This window comes from Microtus ochrogaster, chromosome 6, assembly GCF_000317375.1.
Source record: "Microtus ochrogaster isolate Prairie Vole_2 chromosome 6, MicOch1.0, whole genome shotgun sequence".
NCBI classification, from domain to species: domain Eukaryota; kingdom Metazoa; phylum Chordata; class Mammalia; order Rodentia; family Cricetidae; genus Microtus; species Microtus ochrogaster.
The window spans coordinates 48,005,341-48,021,540 of NC_022013.1; the positions used below are offsets into that span (position 1 = coordinate 48,005,341).

The 16,200-nt window shown below is 34.3% G+C and overlaps 1 protein-coding gene across 1 annotated transcript in view; it reads left to right on the forward strand.

The window, feature by feature from the left end:
• Top2b (DNA topoisomerase II beta) overlaps nucleotides 1-16,200 on the forward strand; it is a 64,232-nt gene that overhangs the window by 30,262 nt on the left and 17,770 nt on the right. The window contains exons 9-25 of the mRNA XM_005348557.2: nucleotides 1,447-1,548; nucleotides 1,631-1,768; nucleotides 3,484-3,622; nucleotides 4,239-4,396; nucleotides 4,527-4,652; nucleotides 5,649-5,759; nucleotides 5,853-5,958; nucleotides 6,871-6,980; nucleotides 7,279-7,371; nucleotides 7,458-7,572; nucleotides 9,150-9,271; nucleotides 9,472-9,620; nucleotides 10,132-10,363; nucleotides 12,163-12,297; nucleotides 13,402-13,602; nucleotides 14,243-14,438; nucleotides 14,579-14,670. Coding sequence (XP_005348614.1) covers nucleotides 1,447-1,548; nucleotides 1,631-1,768; nucleotides 3,484-3,622; nucleotides 4,239-4,396; nucleotides 4,527-4,652; nucleotides 5,649-5,759; nucleotides 5,853-5,958; nucleotides 6,871-6,980; nucleotides 7,279-7,371; nucleotides 7,458-7,572; nucleotides 9,150-9,271; nucleotides 9,472-9,620; nucleotides 10,132-10,363; nucleotides 12,163-12,297; nucleotides 13,402-13,602; nucleotides 14,243-14,438; nucleotides 14,579-14,670 — 2,325 coding nt within the window. The remainder of the gene's footprint in view (nucleotides 1-1,446; nucleotides 1,549-1,630; nucleotides 1,769-3,483; nucleotides 3,623-4,238; nucleotides 4,397-4,526; nucleotides 4,653-5,648; nucleotides 5,760-5,852; nucleotides 5,959-6,870; nucleotides 6,981-7,278; nucleotides 7,372-7,457; nucleotides 7,573-9,149; nucleotides 9,272-9,471; nucleotides 9,621-10,131; nucleotides 10,364-12,162; nucleotides 12,298-13,401; nucleotides 13,603-14,242; nucleotides 14,439-14,578; nucleotides 14,671-16,200) is intronic.

Consider the following 16,200-nt stretch of genomic DNA (forward strand, 5'->3'; position numbering starts at 1 on the left):
CCCCCCCCCCATTACACAGGCTTCAACTGTGTGGAGCACTAATGCCACTAGGGGCCTCTGTTTTTCCTAACTTTCTTTTCTACAAGTTATGGCATGTGACTTTGTTTCCTATCCTCAAATACTAGTATATCTCGATACTTCATTTCCAAGTTCTAAGGAGAGGGAATGGTGTTAAGACAATTACCATCTTTCCGTCAGGATGTAATAGTTTTCCTAGAAGGACCACCCAGCTGGTAATTGCTAACATCTCATTGATTGGAACTGAGCCACATGGTTTCTGTGTCTTTTAAAAACTGGGGTGAAATAGGATACTCTTACGTACAAAAAAAAAAAAAAAAAACAGCCAAAAAGAAAACCATAAGCAGCGTCTTCAGAGATGTCCCAGGTTAAATATACTGTAGTGTTGGGGAACAGGATGGTATTCCTGAAGATTAGGAAGCTACATGGAGTTCTCTTTCCCTGTACCTTATCCTATATATGTTGTCCATTTGGTTTTTCATGAGTTCTGTCTCTGTTGTGGCTCAATATTTTTTTAAATCAAAAATATATTTTTCTTTATATAATATATTCTGATTGCAGTTCCCCTCCCCACTTCCCAACTCCTCCCAGATCCTCCTATCTCCCCTCCCACCCTAATGTACATTTTTTCTTTCTTATTAGAAAACAGACATCTAAATAATAATAATTATAATAAAATAAAAATAAACAAACTGGAATAGGACAAAACAAACAGAAGAAAAGGAGCCAAAGAAAGAACAAAAGAAACATAGATGCAGAGATACACTCATTTGCACACATGGAAATCCCATAAAAACACAAAATTGGAGATCATACTATATATGCAAAAGGCCTATAAAATAAAAATAAGAAAGAAGAACCTTCAAAATGTCATTGAGTTTGTTTTGTGTTGATCATCTATTGTTAGGTATAGAGCTAAGAGTGGTTTATATACATAGTGAGACTCTTTTGGGGAAAACTGTCTTTTTATTAATAGTAGACAATAAAATATGTTCCTGAGTTTTATGAACCATCTTATTCAATTCTCAAACTCTGAGTGGAATACAGGATTCTCTAGTTTTACAGATGGATAGATAGCTCAGGGGAATCTGAAAGTCTGAGGCAGCCCTTGAGGGACTGAGCCATTCTTTAATCAATATGTGGTCTCTGTGCCAACTCTGAGTGATGCTAATTACATTGTTGTACATTCACTTGCTGCTCAGATAATCAGAGAACTGATTTTAAGTATTAGGAAATGCTCTAGCTCTGGTGTTAGAGGAAAAGATTACAGAAGATAGTTTATTGACATTGTGACCTAAAATATCCTTTTAAATCCTCACTATCATTTTCAGACTCTCAGTCCTCAAGAAAACAGTTATACTGAGACTACTAAGTTGTTGGATCCTTTAGCTATAGAAAGTTTTGTGTTCTGTGCTTTTCCCTCTGCAGGGTGGACGGCATGTGGATTACGTAGTAGATCAAGTTGTTGGTAAACTTATTGAAGTAGTTAAGAAAAAGAACAAAGCTGGTGTATCAGTGAAGCCATTTCAAGTAAGTGATGCTTTATGTGTTCCGTTGAGTTACCACATCATGCCTGTTTTGATATTGAACATTTTTGTTGTGTTTTTCACAGGTTAAAAACCATATATGGGTTTTTATTAATTGTCTTATTGAAAATCCAACCTTTGATTCTCAAACTAAGGAAAACATGACTCTGCAGCCCAAAAGTTTTGGGTCCAAATGCCAACTGTCAGAAAAGTTTTTTAAAGCAGTAAGTATTATTTTTCCAGAATTATTGAGAACAGAGCAAATAGGGTTTATTTATTTATTTTATTTGTAACCAAATTCTCTTTTATCATAGTAACTGTAGGTTACGCATGCTTAAACTATGTGTTAATATACTTCATTCTGCTAATTTTAAAAGTGTAGACAACATTATTTCATTAAACTATTAATTGTTTTGTTGAGCACAAAAGTATGGAATTACATTGCTAAGTGTGTTAGCTTTATGTTGGCCATTCCAAAGGTCTGGTTTCCTATTGACAACTATGCAGAGCCTCATAGTCTCCTGTTTTCATCGTCTACTCTTTTGTTCAGATTCTTCTACTGACACACACACACACACACACACACACACACACACACGTATGTATGCATGCCCTATATATCTATATAACATATATACATATATCATGTTTGTTATAGAGATATACATATATCACATATGTAGATGATATCGTATATAAAATGTAGTATTTTCTACATTATTACAAATTGCGTTTGAATTTGTACATACTATTTTAGCTTTTTAAAATTTTTCTAAAATGTATAAGTAAATAACAAATCTTGGATTTGTAACTGGATTTTGTAGCCACTTTTGGTTCCTTGTAATCTGTTGTACACTACTCAGGATCTCATTTGACTCCCTTTTTAGTAGTACCACCAGTTAAACATTTACTAAGTATCTGGGAAGTGCCTTTGGCAGTGGGACTATAATCGTGCAATCAACTAGCTAAAGTCATCCTTATTGTAACTCCTTCCCATGTGCACCTTTGGAACTGTACAGTGTGATGGGGACTAGAAAGAACAGTTACCATGGAGAATTGTGTTTGTTAAATCCCAATATTAGGTTTTCAAAGGTAGGATCTAAGAAATAAAGCACATTTTCTCGTTAGAGTCCAGCTTTAAAGCCTGTAAAGCACTCATAATGAATTCCAACTCAGTTACACTGTAACTTTATGTTATCATAACAGTCACTCTTACGGAGAATTTGGTTGCAGATATTGTATTATTTGAGTAGTCTAGATTTGGCACAGGTTGCTACTTTCTTTTCATTAAACTGGCTAGAAAACTATTTCATATGCCTGAAACTATATCACTAAGGGCAATTAATAGAAAAAAGGCTTTTAAGACTTGGAACTGAAGATGTTTAGCTCTTAAAAGAAACAGGTTATCATCAGACACCAATTCATTGCAAATAATATACAGTGTGTTAGGTGAAGTCGTTAGAACGAGGCTTGTGCATGAGTTTCCAAGTTATCCTAATGTCATTTTTATATCAGTATTTTTTTCTCATAGCATTTTAGGATTTAATTGGCGGATATTGGAGATGTCAGTGTCTAAATTTGGCAATTAGTAAATTAATGGGTGGTTAAGCTTTTGTGATGTTAACTTGAAGTAAGAGCCTTACTACAAGAGCCTTCCATATTTTTCATGAAGTTTGCTATGACAGGATTTTTCTCATGTTGGTCTTTCAGTACAGTAGGTCATTGTTGCAGCCTGCATTAGTTTTAGTAACTAGCTATAATACCATTCTACTGTCTTTGCATAAAATTTACTAGAATGTATTATTATTCTCATCATTATAATTTTGTGTTCAAACTACCCGGATTCTAGCTGTCATAGGCAGTCCTATAAATTTTAGATGAACTTATGAATTTTCAGCTTATTTTTATAACATTGACCTTTGATTTATTTATTTTTAAGGCCTCTAATTGTGGCATTGTAGAAAGCATATTGAACTGGGTGAAATTTAAGGCTCAGACTCAGCTGAATAAGAAGTGTTCATCAGTAAAATACAGTAAAATCAAAGGCATTCCCAAGCTGGATGATGCCAATGATGCTGGTAAGAGTCAAACCAATTTTTAAAGATTTTAAGTTTAACCTTTAATTTATTCAGTTATTTTCTGTTTAGAGTGTAATTGAAATTGCTTCATATGGGGTTCGGGAGATGACTCAATGGGTAAGAGTGCTAGCAGTGCAAGCATAAGAACCTAAGTTTGAATCCCCAACACCCATGTACAAATCTGGGCATGGTTGTGTGTGTCTTTACCCCGGCACTGTGGGACATTGGTATGGATGCAGTTGATCCTGAGAGCTTGCTAGCCAGTCAGCCTAGCTGAAGTAGTGAGCTTCCGGTTCAGTGAAAGACTCTGTCTCAAGGTTATTAACAAGGTGAAGAGCAATAGAGGACAACAGCTATCTTCCTGCTCTGGCCTCACATGAGTACACATGACCACACAGACAGAGAGAAGAAAGGAAGGAAGGGATTGCATGTACTGTATATTACAGTTTTAGGAGGTTGGGAATTCATTACAATGCATTTACAGTTTAATCTTCATTAAGCATAATATAAAGTGACTGTTAGTCTTCCATTATTGTGATAATTTTTTTCTGGCTACATTTTTCTCATCAGTGAAATAAGGAACTTAAAATATATATTATTTAAAAATATTTTCCAGGTGGCAAACATTCCCTGGAGTGTACATTGATATTAACAGAGGGGGACTCTGCCAAATCGCTGGCTGTATCTGGATTAGGTGTGATCGGGAGGGACAGATATGGAGTCTTCCCACTCAGGGGTAAAATTCTCAATGTGCGAGAAGCGTCTCATAAGCAGGTTTGTATGCATCTCACAGGTATTTATGACATTTACACATATTTCTAAAATTGAATTTTCAAATGCAGACTCACTTTTTAAGTACTATAGCAATTTAAAAATGTTTTCAATGTTTTTCCTTTTTTTATAGATTATGGAAAATGCAGAAATAAATAATATTATTAAAATAGTTGGCTTACAATACAAGAAAAGTTATGATGATGCAGAATCTCTGAAAACCTTACGTTATGGAAAGATTATGATTATGACTGATCAGGTTGGTCTGAAAATTATTGCATGTTTACAGTTCATATCTCAAGATTGTTTTATGTATGTATTTATGCATGTATACATGCATGCATGCTGGACCTGGGGCAAATGTTTTACTGCTGAGCTATATCCTTAACCCTTAGATTGTCTCTTGGTAATTGTCTCAGAAAATGGCATAGGTGAAAGTGATTGTGCTCTTCTAGAGGATATATTATTGTATCAAAACATGCACATGAAGCTCATTTTTTATTATTTAATTTGGGGGTAGGTATTAACATTATTGGTTATTTAAAAATGTTCTCAAAAGCAGCAGGTATGAAAAGAACAGGACTCAGTGTTACGTCACAGTGACTGAGCCCATGTGGAAATAGGAATGATGTGTTGGCATTTGTAAGTGAGGAACAGCGACTTAGGTGATGCTCACTATGGCAGAGTTGGCCTAAGTGGGGATGCATAAAACCCAGGAGGACTTGAAAGTAGCAGCCATCAAGAAAGGACTACAGTATTGAATAGGAAGTGCTTCCTATGGAACCAACATTGTCTCTTAAAATATAAAAGCATTTGTGGAGAATTCACAGAAAAAAACTGCTATATAATTTTAAGCAGATTTTTTCCAGCCCTCTTGTCATGAGAAGATAACTGTAATGTAAATACCCAATGGGTTTCCTCTTCTGTTGCCCGGTGAAATGGGGTTATAACCATGTTTGACTCTTTTTACCTTTAAACAGTATATAATCTGGTACACTATACAATATATACATAGATATATATGTGTGTGTATGTATATATATATATATAATGTAAGGACAGGTATTTAGTATATTGTTAGCTATACTTGTATTTTAAGTGACAGTTCCTTTATAGTCATCTAATCTATACTATTTCATAAGATGCTTATCTATAATTTGAGTGTAATTTTGTCTTGGTTTCACTCATACATTTTAAATTTTATTAAAATTACTTAATATTTTATAAAATTATGGGACTTTTTACTTTTCTTTAGGATCAAGATGGTTCTCACATCAAAGGCCTTCTAATCAATTTTATTCATCACAATTGGCCATCACTCTTGAAGCATGGTTTTCTTGAAGAATTCATTACTCCCATTGTAAAGGTATTGCTTGCATTGTTTTAATTTTGCACTTTTTTTTAAGTATTAGCAGAAGAACTAATTTCTTTTTCTTTTCTTTTTAAAAATTAATTTAAGGCAAGCAAAAATAAGCAGGAACTTTCCTTTTATAGTATTCCTGAATTTGATGAATGGAAAAAACATATAGAAAACCAGAAAGCCTGGAAAATAAAATACTACAAAGGTTGGTATTTTAATTTTTATGAAATGACTGCTTATATAATCTATTTTTATGAGAGGATTAAAAATACCTCGAAACTTTGTCTTTTAGATTTTAAAAAGAGCAGTCTCCTTACTAAATTTTTTCATAGAAAAATTCTATAAGAAAAATTGAATTAATAATAATAATAATGTTATAGAATTTCCCCTTAGGACTTAAGTTTTATCACATGCGTGCATGCTCATACACACACCACACACACACACACACACACACACACACACACACACACACAAATTGTGTTAGAACTGCTTATGCATTTTAACAATCGCCATTTTCATGACCATTTAGCCTTTTTTAGTACTCCAGGTTAATTTGAAATTACTTCTAGACACTACAGCATTTCAACTGTCACTATTTAATATTCATCTAAACAAGTATCCATATTCTCCTTTAATATATTTAAAAATCCAAACAACATTAAAATTCCTCATGATTACATTAATATATTGTTTATTTAAAATTCTAAGTCAAGATCCAAAAAGTTAGCATATGGTTTATGGGTCTCTTAAATCTCTGAATGTAATCTTTTCATATTTCATTACTGTTTCCCTTTTCATATTTTCTCATTTTAATTCATTAGGGAATTTTGCTCATCGTGCTCCTTTAGTTTCATTTAATTTATAGCAAGTTCCTTTCTGCTTATTTTCTATTTTTTGATTTTTAATCAGAATGTGACCATATTTGAGTTAGAGTCGCTTGGCAGAAAAAATTATTAATTTTTAGCTTTATTTAAGTCTGGAGGCCTATATTTGGTTTGTCTGTCTTAAGTTTGATCAATTAGTACCAATTTAATGACTTTCTCTATAAGCTTTCATTTGATGGTTTTAAATAGTCATTTCTACTTGTGACCCTGTTTTATATGAAATCATACAGGATTGGGTACCAGTACAGCTAAAGAAGCAAAGGAATATTTTGCTGATATGGAAAGGCATCGTATTTTGTTTAGATATGCTGGCCCTGAAGATGATGCTGCCATTACCTTGGTAAGTATGCTGTTCATAAAGGAAAATTTTCTTTAGCCACTCCCTGCTTGCTGTACATTTCCTCCCAGAGCTAGTTTTGTGTGGTAAGTCTTTCTTGATAGTACCTAAAGTTGTAAAATTTATTTATTTATTTATTTTTGGTTTTGTTATTTCTTTAATAAAAAGATGCAACTCAAATAAAATTTTGATTTAAAATTAGGAAAAGCACTTTAGTTTCCCAGATTTATTTACTATTTATAAATAAAATTTATAATAAAACTGATTTTAATATGTGACATTATTACTTGGACTTCTTTAGGCATTCAGTAAGAAGAAGATTGATGACAGGAAAGAATGGTTAACAAACTTTATGGAGGATCGGAGACAGCGTAGGTTACATGGCCTACCAGAGGTTAGTCATGAAGGTGATCTGGGGGAGGGGGTGAGACTAAAATTCATGCAGTAAGAGTGACAATATTGCTGTGACTTTTCTCCTAGCAATTTTTGTATGGTACGGCAACAAAGCACTTGACGTACAATGACTTCATCAACAAGGAATTGATTCTCTTCTCAAACTCAGACAATGAGAGATCTATACCATCTCTTGTGGACGGTAAGTAATCTGTAAAAGTCTTTCTTATCCTTGCATGCTCTGTATGGTTTAAATTCATGTACATTAGGCCACTGTTATGGTCCACTTTAAATTCTTATTTAAAATACCGAAGTCTATGGTTCATTTAAAATTCTTACTTGAAATCTTACAAAACATGAAGATTTGATTCAAAAGAGCTTAAAAATTTTGCAGTAGATAAGTTGTGGGAGGGCTGAAGTCTTTACTCTTCCTTTGAAATTTTCAGGGAAATTAAGGCCAGTCTTTAAAGCTCCTTATGCTTTTGTGGAGTAATTTCTAAAATTGAAATTTCAAAAATTAAGAAAAATAGAATTTTGTCTAAAAACTTATCGGAGAATAAGCTTTTAAAATATCTTTTTATATCTTTATATCTTATTAACAAAATCTAAATATTTAATTTCACTTAAAAAATCTAGAAACTTTCTGGCCAGGAGGTGGTGGCACACACCTTTAATCCCAGCACTCAGGAAGCAGAGACAGGAGAATCTCTGTGAGTTCAAGGTCAGCTTGATCTATAGAGCAAGTTCTAGGACAGGCTCCAAAGCTACAGAGAAACCCTGTCTGGGGGGGAGGGGGCAAATTGGAAACTTTCTAGTAACTGATTTTCCTACTTGAAAAGCCAGGCCCAATTATATGTCATAGCAAATTTGTTCATCTTTGTGTTGCTTGATTTTTCATTTAATAGTTTTGTCCATCAATCATGTCTAGCCTGAGATTGTCTCCTTTCTATGAATATTCATTCTGTCTAAATTGGTATTAGATGCCTGAACTTCTTTGTCACTTCTTATGTTCCTCTTATTATCTGTGCTAATATTATTTCCTCAGTTAATCATGAAATTTTCAAAGAAATAGCCGTACTTTTTCTTCTTATTTCTTCCATGCTCTGGCATCATAACGGTAGATGCAGTAGTCAGCATATATGGATAAGGTTATTGCTGTGTCTATTGGTCTCCAGCAAGGAGGAGAAGGAGGCCCTTAATCTCACATAATCTTATGACTATGGTTATTATTTCACTTACTTTCTGGACACTGAGACTAGTTTAGTAATTTGCTCATTCACATGGTATGAATATCCAGATTACCAAGATTCTAAAGACTATGTTCTTAATTACTTCAGTAAACATTTGTAAGAGTTTTTCTGATGGTGGATGTGCTAATAGACATCATGAATTTGTTTGCTTGCTAATACTTAGGTGACAGCTGGCACTGGGTCACATGAAATAGAGACCCATACGGAAGAAGTATGATATCTCTGAAAATTTCTTTAAGTCCAGAACTTGTTGTTTTATGGAATTGCAAATGTCTTTCTTTTTTTCTCCCAAATTTATAGTGTTGACACTAAAATAGTTGTTATTATGAGGTATCTTATTTGTAACATATAAAAATGACAGAAAAGAGTGGTTAACAAACTTTATGAAAGATCAGAGACAATGTAGGTTTCATGTCCTACGAGAGGTTACTCATGAAGGTGATCTGGGGAAAGAAGTTGAGACTGAGATTTATGCAGTGACAATATTTTAAAAGTATTTTTAAAGGAGGGTTGCTCTTTTTAAAAATAGGCTTCAAACCAGGCCAGCGAAAAGTTTTGTTTACCTGTTTCAAGAGGAATGATAAACGTGAAGTCAAAGTTGCCCAGCTGGCTGGATCTGTTGCTGAAATGTCTGCTTATCATCATGGAGAAGTAAGCATTGAGAATGGAGTCAACTGAGAACAGTAATTATTGGGATACTAAATGATAGTTATTCATAATAGAGTATGTTTTTTAAATGAGGTCTTTGAAAATATAATAGAATTGAGAGTTTAGATTTTAATACAAATTGAGACATAGTTCCAAAAAACTTAGGCTATTAATCATAAATTCTGTCTTTTTCCATTTTGTAGCAAGCATTGATGATGACTATTGTGAATTTGGCTCAGAATTTTGTGGGCAGTAACAACATTAACTTGCTTCAGCCCATTGGTCAGTTTGGAACTCGGCTTCATGGTGGCAAAGATGCTGCAAGCCCTCGTTATATTTTCACAATGTTAAGGTAAATAGTTTGCTAACTTACTGTCATAATGTTTAATTTGAAATTTGTTGTATCAAGTAAAACTTCAGTAGAATTAAAGCAGTGGAGAGAAGATTATTTACTTACTTTTCTCAGGGCGAGGACTTTAAATTATTTGGTACAAGTCTTTTGACCTTAATTTTTATGCATTCTTGGTAAAAATCAGTCCTAATAAATATATACTTTTTTTTTCTGCACTTAATTTTATTCTTTAAACCAAAAATTGGTTAGGTATTTTATTCAGAATAATTGGAACTTCTTACAAAGTTATTTACCAATATAAAGAATTTAAGAAAGTAATTGAAAAATGACTCTGTTATACTGGATTATGCTTGGGAAAATATGCCTTTTGTACTAATGTTAGGTGAATTTTATTATAACATGTAGTAAAAAACTATTAAAAATGTATTCTTTTCAGAGGGTTTTCTTAAAATATCAAATTCTTATGAAGTTTCACTTCTCGGAGCAATATTGTCCTATTTCCTTTTGTTAGCTCTCTGGCAAGACTGCTTTTTCCGGCCGTGGATGATAACTTACTTAAGTTCCTTTATGATGATAATCAGCGTGTGGAGCCCGAGTGGTACATCCCCATAATCCCTATGGTTTTGATTAATGGTGCTGAGGGCATTGGGACTGGATGGGCTTGTAAACTGCCCAACTATGATGCTAGAGAAATTGTGAACAATGTCAGACGGATGCTAGAGGGTTTGGACCCTCATCCCATGGTAAGTTTTTATGGACTGTGTTGTTTACTTAAATAATAATGGATAAAGGAAAACTTTTAGAAAAATAATGGAATCTTTTCATTTTAGAACCATTGTAGACAGGATCCTATTAGGATATAAATTTATATTTTCTTACATGAAAGATGAATGAATGTGAAGATAAGTTTTATGGAGAGAAACTCTTTATTTGAAAATTTAAAATACCTTGTACTTCAGGCTTCAAAATCTCTAAACTTCAGAGAATGGTTTCTTGTTACACTCATATGTAGCTTTGTTTTTGTCCTTAAAGTATTAAGGCCATGAGAATTGTCCTTATAATGACATATACGTTATATACACACAGGTATATTGCAGAAGAGGGCATTGAGTGCTTTCCCCTGTCACTCTTACTGCTTTGAGACCAGGAGTCTCACTGAACTGGAAGCTGGCCATTTTAGCTAGGCTGGCTAACCAGTGAGCTCCTGGTATCTACCTGCTTCTGCCTTCCTGTGCTGGCGTCACTGATATATGTAGCCATGCCTTGCTTTTTGTGTGGATACTGGGGATGTGAACTTAGGTTCTGTATGCACCTACACCGAACATTATTTCTTACTCTGATCCCAAGCTCCAAATTACTTTCTATGATAGTATTTTATTTAAACTGTTGTAGATGGATTCAAGGATGATGAACTAGTGTATTCTATCAGTACATGTCTTCTCTGCCTATATCATGGCTCTGAGCTAAGAGGTGAGTTTAAGAGTTAGGGTCTTTGTTTTCTAAAGTTAATGACTTGTCAGGAAAAGATATTAGGGCTTGACATTTATAGTAATCATTAAATATGCACAAAGCATCTCCTGCTGTATGTTAGCCTTTTTAGTGACAGCAGCAGGTATGGATGACCTCTTCTAATGGTGATCTGGTTGAGGGTGAGTAAATTATATTGGTGAATTAAATGGGGAGCTGAGTGTGTGTCAGAGCTAGTAGATAGTTCTTTTTTTGTTGTTCCCATAATGAAATACCTAAGACAGGCTACTTTGTTTTGAGGGAAAGGGGCTTATTTTACTTCATAATTCTAGAGTTTCAGGGCCTAGAGGCCTCATCTAGTGATGACTTTCATGTTGGCAGAGCCCTCTAGCAATACAAGGCCTCATATGTCTCTCTCTGTGTGTATATGTGTGTAGTGTACATGTGTGTGTACACATACAACTGTTTTTCTGACCTCTCTCCTTGAATAGTTATTCAGATTCAGTAGTACTAGGATTCATTCATGGGATTCCACCCTAATGACCTTGCTTAATCCTCACCATTTCTTCAAAGCCTTACTTTTAAAAACCACAATTAGATTTCTTACAATGGTAATTATATTTTCACATTAAACCTTGGGAGAATAGATAGAATAAATTTTCAAAATCTTCAAGCAGAGCATGGGAGAAAAGTAGTTCTGCAGAGAAAAATCATTAGATAAAAATTATAAAGTTCAGTTGTATCCAAATTACAAGCCATTCATTGTGAAACAAAGGATGTTTGAATTGAAAGAATATTAAGCTAATTGTAGAAGGAATTTGGGCAATAGACTGAAAAAGTGCATTGCTCTAGGAAGACTGTGAATGCTGGGAAGATTAGGTGGTGTTCAGACTGTGTTAGCAGAAGCTATGAGTTCCATACCAAGGAACTTAGTGAGCACTGAGTGAGGATGGGAAGCTTAGTTTCAGTCACGTGACCTGCCATGTAAGTAGACCATGTGCTAAGGCTGCTTACAGGTAGTGCTGGCACTCAAGAACAAAAGTCAAACTTTTAAATTATTTTTGTCTCCTTGCAGCTTCCAAACTATAAAAACTTTAAAGGCACCATCCAGGAACTTGGTCAGAACCAGTATGCTGTCAGTGGTGAGATATTTGTGGTGGATAGAAACACAGTAGAGATTACAGAACTTCCTGTTAGAACTTGGACCCAGGTCAGTATAACCATGTGAGAAGGGCATTGCTTTATTCTTTGTGGCACAAATAACCCACCTAATTGTTTGTTCTGTGTCTGCTTAGGATTTGATTTGGCATTTATTTTTTACCTTTGTGTTTGAATTTTGTGTTTTGAATTTTCAAGTTTTTAAATATATATAAAAAAGTAGTATGTTTTACATTAGGTCAGCAGTTCTCAACCTGTGGGTCGTGTGACCCTTTGATGGTCAAACTACCCATTCACTGAGGTTGCTTAAGACCATTGGAAAACACAGATATTTATGCTACGATTCATAACTGTAGCAAGATTACAGTTATAAAGTAGCAACAAAATAATTTTATGGTTGGGGGGCTGTCACAATGTGAGGAACTATATTGAAGGGTTGCAGTATTAGGGAGGTTGAGAACCACTGATTTAGGTGGTGTGGTGCTTGCTTTCTTTTACTGATTTTTAAAAAAGAGATTGTATGTTTGTGTTTGTTTTAAAACAAAAAATATGGAATGAGAAATATTGTGGGCCTGTATAAATATGCTCAGTAAATTCTGGTCCATATCAGTTGCTTTAAATCTAAGAGGGTTGCATGCCACTCTGCTAGTCTAGCAAATGTCACCCACTTATACCCATAGACATTATGGGGCTTTAGGATTTATGTGGACCAGAACCAGAGCCAAGGCATGTGCTACCACTCCTGGCTTTTTTTAATTCAATATCTTAATTTTAATAAATTATGTGTATGTATATTTGTGCATCATGCACGTGGGTACTCATGGAAACCAGAGGAGGCCATTGGATCCCTTGAAGCTAGATTATAGGTGGTTGTGAGCTGCTTAACATGGGTGCTAAGTACCAAAGTCAGGTCCTTTCGAACAATATTATGTGATAAGCCATCTTAACATCCCTTCAGATAGATTTTGAGTTTATCTTCTTTCCTCAGCACCACACAATCCTCACATGTCACTTTTGCAGTGATGAGCAGAAACAACAAAGACATCAGTATCCTCTTTGCCTCCATTGGAATTGAGAATTTTTAAAAAATTACATAATTAATGAGAACATGATAGTGTGTTGTAAAAATATTATTGTCTTTTTAAATGTTTTGTAGGTGTACAAGGAGCAGGTCCTGGAACCTATGCTTAATGGAACAGATAAAACACCAGCTCTAATTTCTGATTACAAAGAATATCATACTGATACAACTGTGAAATTTGTGGTAAAAATGACGGAAGAGAAACTTGCACAAGCAGAAGCTGCTGGACTGCATAAAGTTTTTAAACTTCAGACTACTCTGACTTGTAATTCCATGGTACTATATTAGTTAATCTTTTTTTTTTTTTTTTGAGGTTGGATATTTATTTAGTAGTTATGGAAGGGAAGGGAGAAGGGGAGAACAACAGAGAGAGAGAGAGAGAGAGAGAGAGAGAGAGAGAGAGAGAGAGAGAGACACCAACCGACCGACCGACCGACCGACCGACCCAAGCTACCTCTCTGAGAGGGAGCCAGAAAAGAGAGCTAGTTAATCTTTCTTAAATGGCCATACTTTGGATTCTTATAATAAGAGTGATAGCTATAAGCTTGAATGCTTAAGAATGCAGGGCTTGATTTTGTTCCTCTGGGTGCTGGGTACAAAGCTTAGGTCTTCCTCAAGTGCTTTTACCCACTGAACCATCACTCTAGCCCACTAAGAAACCTTTTAATAAATAGTTTATCTATCAAAATTATTATGATTTTAAACTCTGCCATAGTTTTGATAATTGTTTTTATTAAATTCTTGCCATTAAAGGAATATTTTATAGAAATGTTCTTAATCTTGGTTTGTTTTAATGGGATTCACAGGTGATTTATGTTTATATTAGACTTATGTTAAGTACAATAGATATTATATAAATTAAAATACCAGTACAATTTTATTGAATTTAAAGGAAAAAACTTTGTATTTTGCATAGGTACTCTTTGATCATATGGGATGTCTGAAGAAGTATGAAACTGTGCAAGACATTCTGAAGGAATTCTTTGATTTACGATTAAGTTATTATGGTTTACGGAAGGAATGGCTTGTAGGAATGTTGGGAGCAGAATCTACAAAGCTTAATAATCAAGCCCGTTTCATTTTAGAGAAGATACAAGGGAAAATTACTATTGGTAAGGCATAGCTTTTAAAGATTTAAACATTAGTTAAAATGGAAAAAAAGTCTTTATTAAGACATTTTTTATCAGTAGAATATAAGCAAATACAAATTGATCTCTTTTCTTGATCCTAATTTTATTTTTCCCTCACATAGAGAATAGGTCAAAGAAAGATTTGATTCAAATGTTAGTCCAGAGAGGTTATGAATCTGACCCAGTGAGAGCGTGGAAAGAAGCACAAGAAAAGGTAATCACTTGCAGAAAAAGATGCTCAGAGAAGCTCTGAAAAGCAACTTCCAAAACAAACAAAATCCCCAACCCCAAAAGTTTGAATTTAGAAGGTGCTGAGTTGGCTGTTTGGGGACAAAAAGCTTCTGCTTACCCGCAGAGCAGACAGTCTAGGGCTTTACAGTGATCCCCACTACAAAACAGTGTCTCTACCAGGGCTGTAGAGCTGATTCCATGGTTGAGAAAGTAGCACAGTCTCCTTGATCTCTTTTTTAAGTCTGACATTAAGAGGTTAATTTGTCATGGTGGTTTCTATGAGGTACATGCGAACTATTTGAGAGCCAGACTGGTAGCCCTCAAAATTATTCTTTTGTCCACTCTGTGTTGATACTATGGCATCCGGTCACCACTCCTAGTCTAGTTGTGGTTGGGTCTGGGAAAATGAGAGACAAATGTTCTTTGACACCATTGACACCGAGCACGTCCTCTGCCTGTGTTTAGATTTTTGGTCTGAAATTTAAACACTGTATTTAAGTTGTCCATTTCAGATAATAAAGTAGCATTAATTCAGTGAAATACTGAAACCTTAAGAGCCCCTCAAGAATTAGGGTCTTAATATTGTTATAATAAAAAGGCAATTTAAAAAGGCAGAACAACATTGTGATTAAAAACAGAAATGTAGAAAAGTTAAAAACAATGCAATGGTTATATTTTTAGATACTAAAATAGATTTGAATATATAAGATGGAGATGTTAGCATTGTTTAAAATAGTTAAAACTGTGTGATATATTGTGAACTGATAATTTTCTTGCACTATAGAGTTCAATCATATTTTTTTTGTATTTTTCATCAAACTATATTGAAATACTATTTTTGTGTCCATTAAGCTCTTCTCAATTTTGAAGTAAATATGTTAAAGAGAGTAAATTAGAACAAATTATGTGGTATCAAGATAATAGACTTAGATACCGTTTGAATAAAGGTAGGACAGAACAAGATGGGCAGTTAGAGACATGCTGAATAAAGCATGTTCTTCTATCTTGTTACAATTTATGGGACTGCTGAACTCCAGTTATGCTTTATATCCAGCTTGAACTTCTGTGTCTGTGTGGTTTAAACTCTGTCTTTAAAAAGTCACCCAATAAGCTAGTGAATTCAGTGCTCACTCAGTTTTTAAGTATAAGGGTGGCTTGGTTTTGGGAAGCCCTTCTGGTGGAAGCAGAATTCATGGGTAACAGCCAGCTTGCATTATCACTTTTGCACCATTGTTGCTAAGTGTACACTTAACGGGAGTAAAGAGTTCAGGTACCAAAAGGAGAGCCTCTAAGTGTTGGGAAAGAAAGAGAATCATAAAACAGCTATAGATTATTTCTTAAACTGTGAATTTTATCATTAAACATGGAAAAGTTCACTTTTTATCTATTTCTAGAAGTGCTCTTCTTGTTAATAGTGAAATACACACATCCTTAGTGTGGTTTCTGGTTTTATGAAACCACACCAAATGGACTTCTGAAGTAGGAGGTTTTTTTTTTTTTTTTTTTTTTTTTT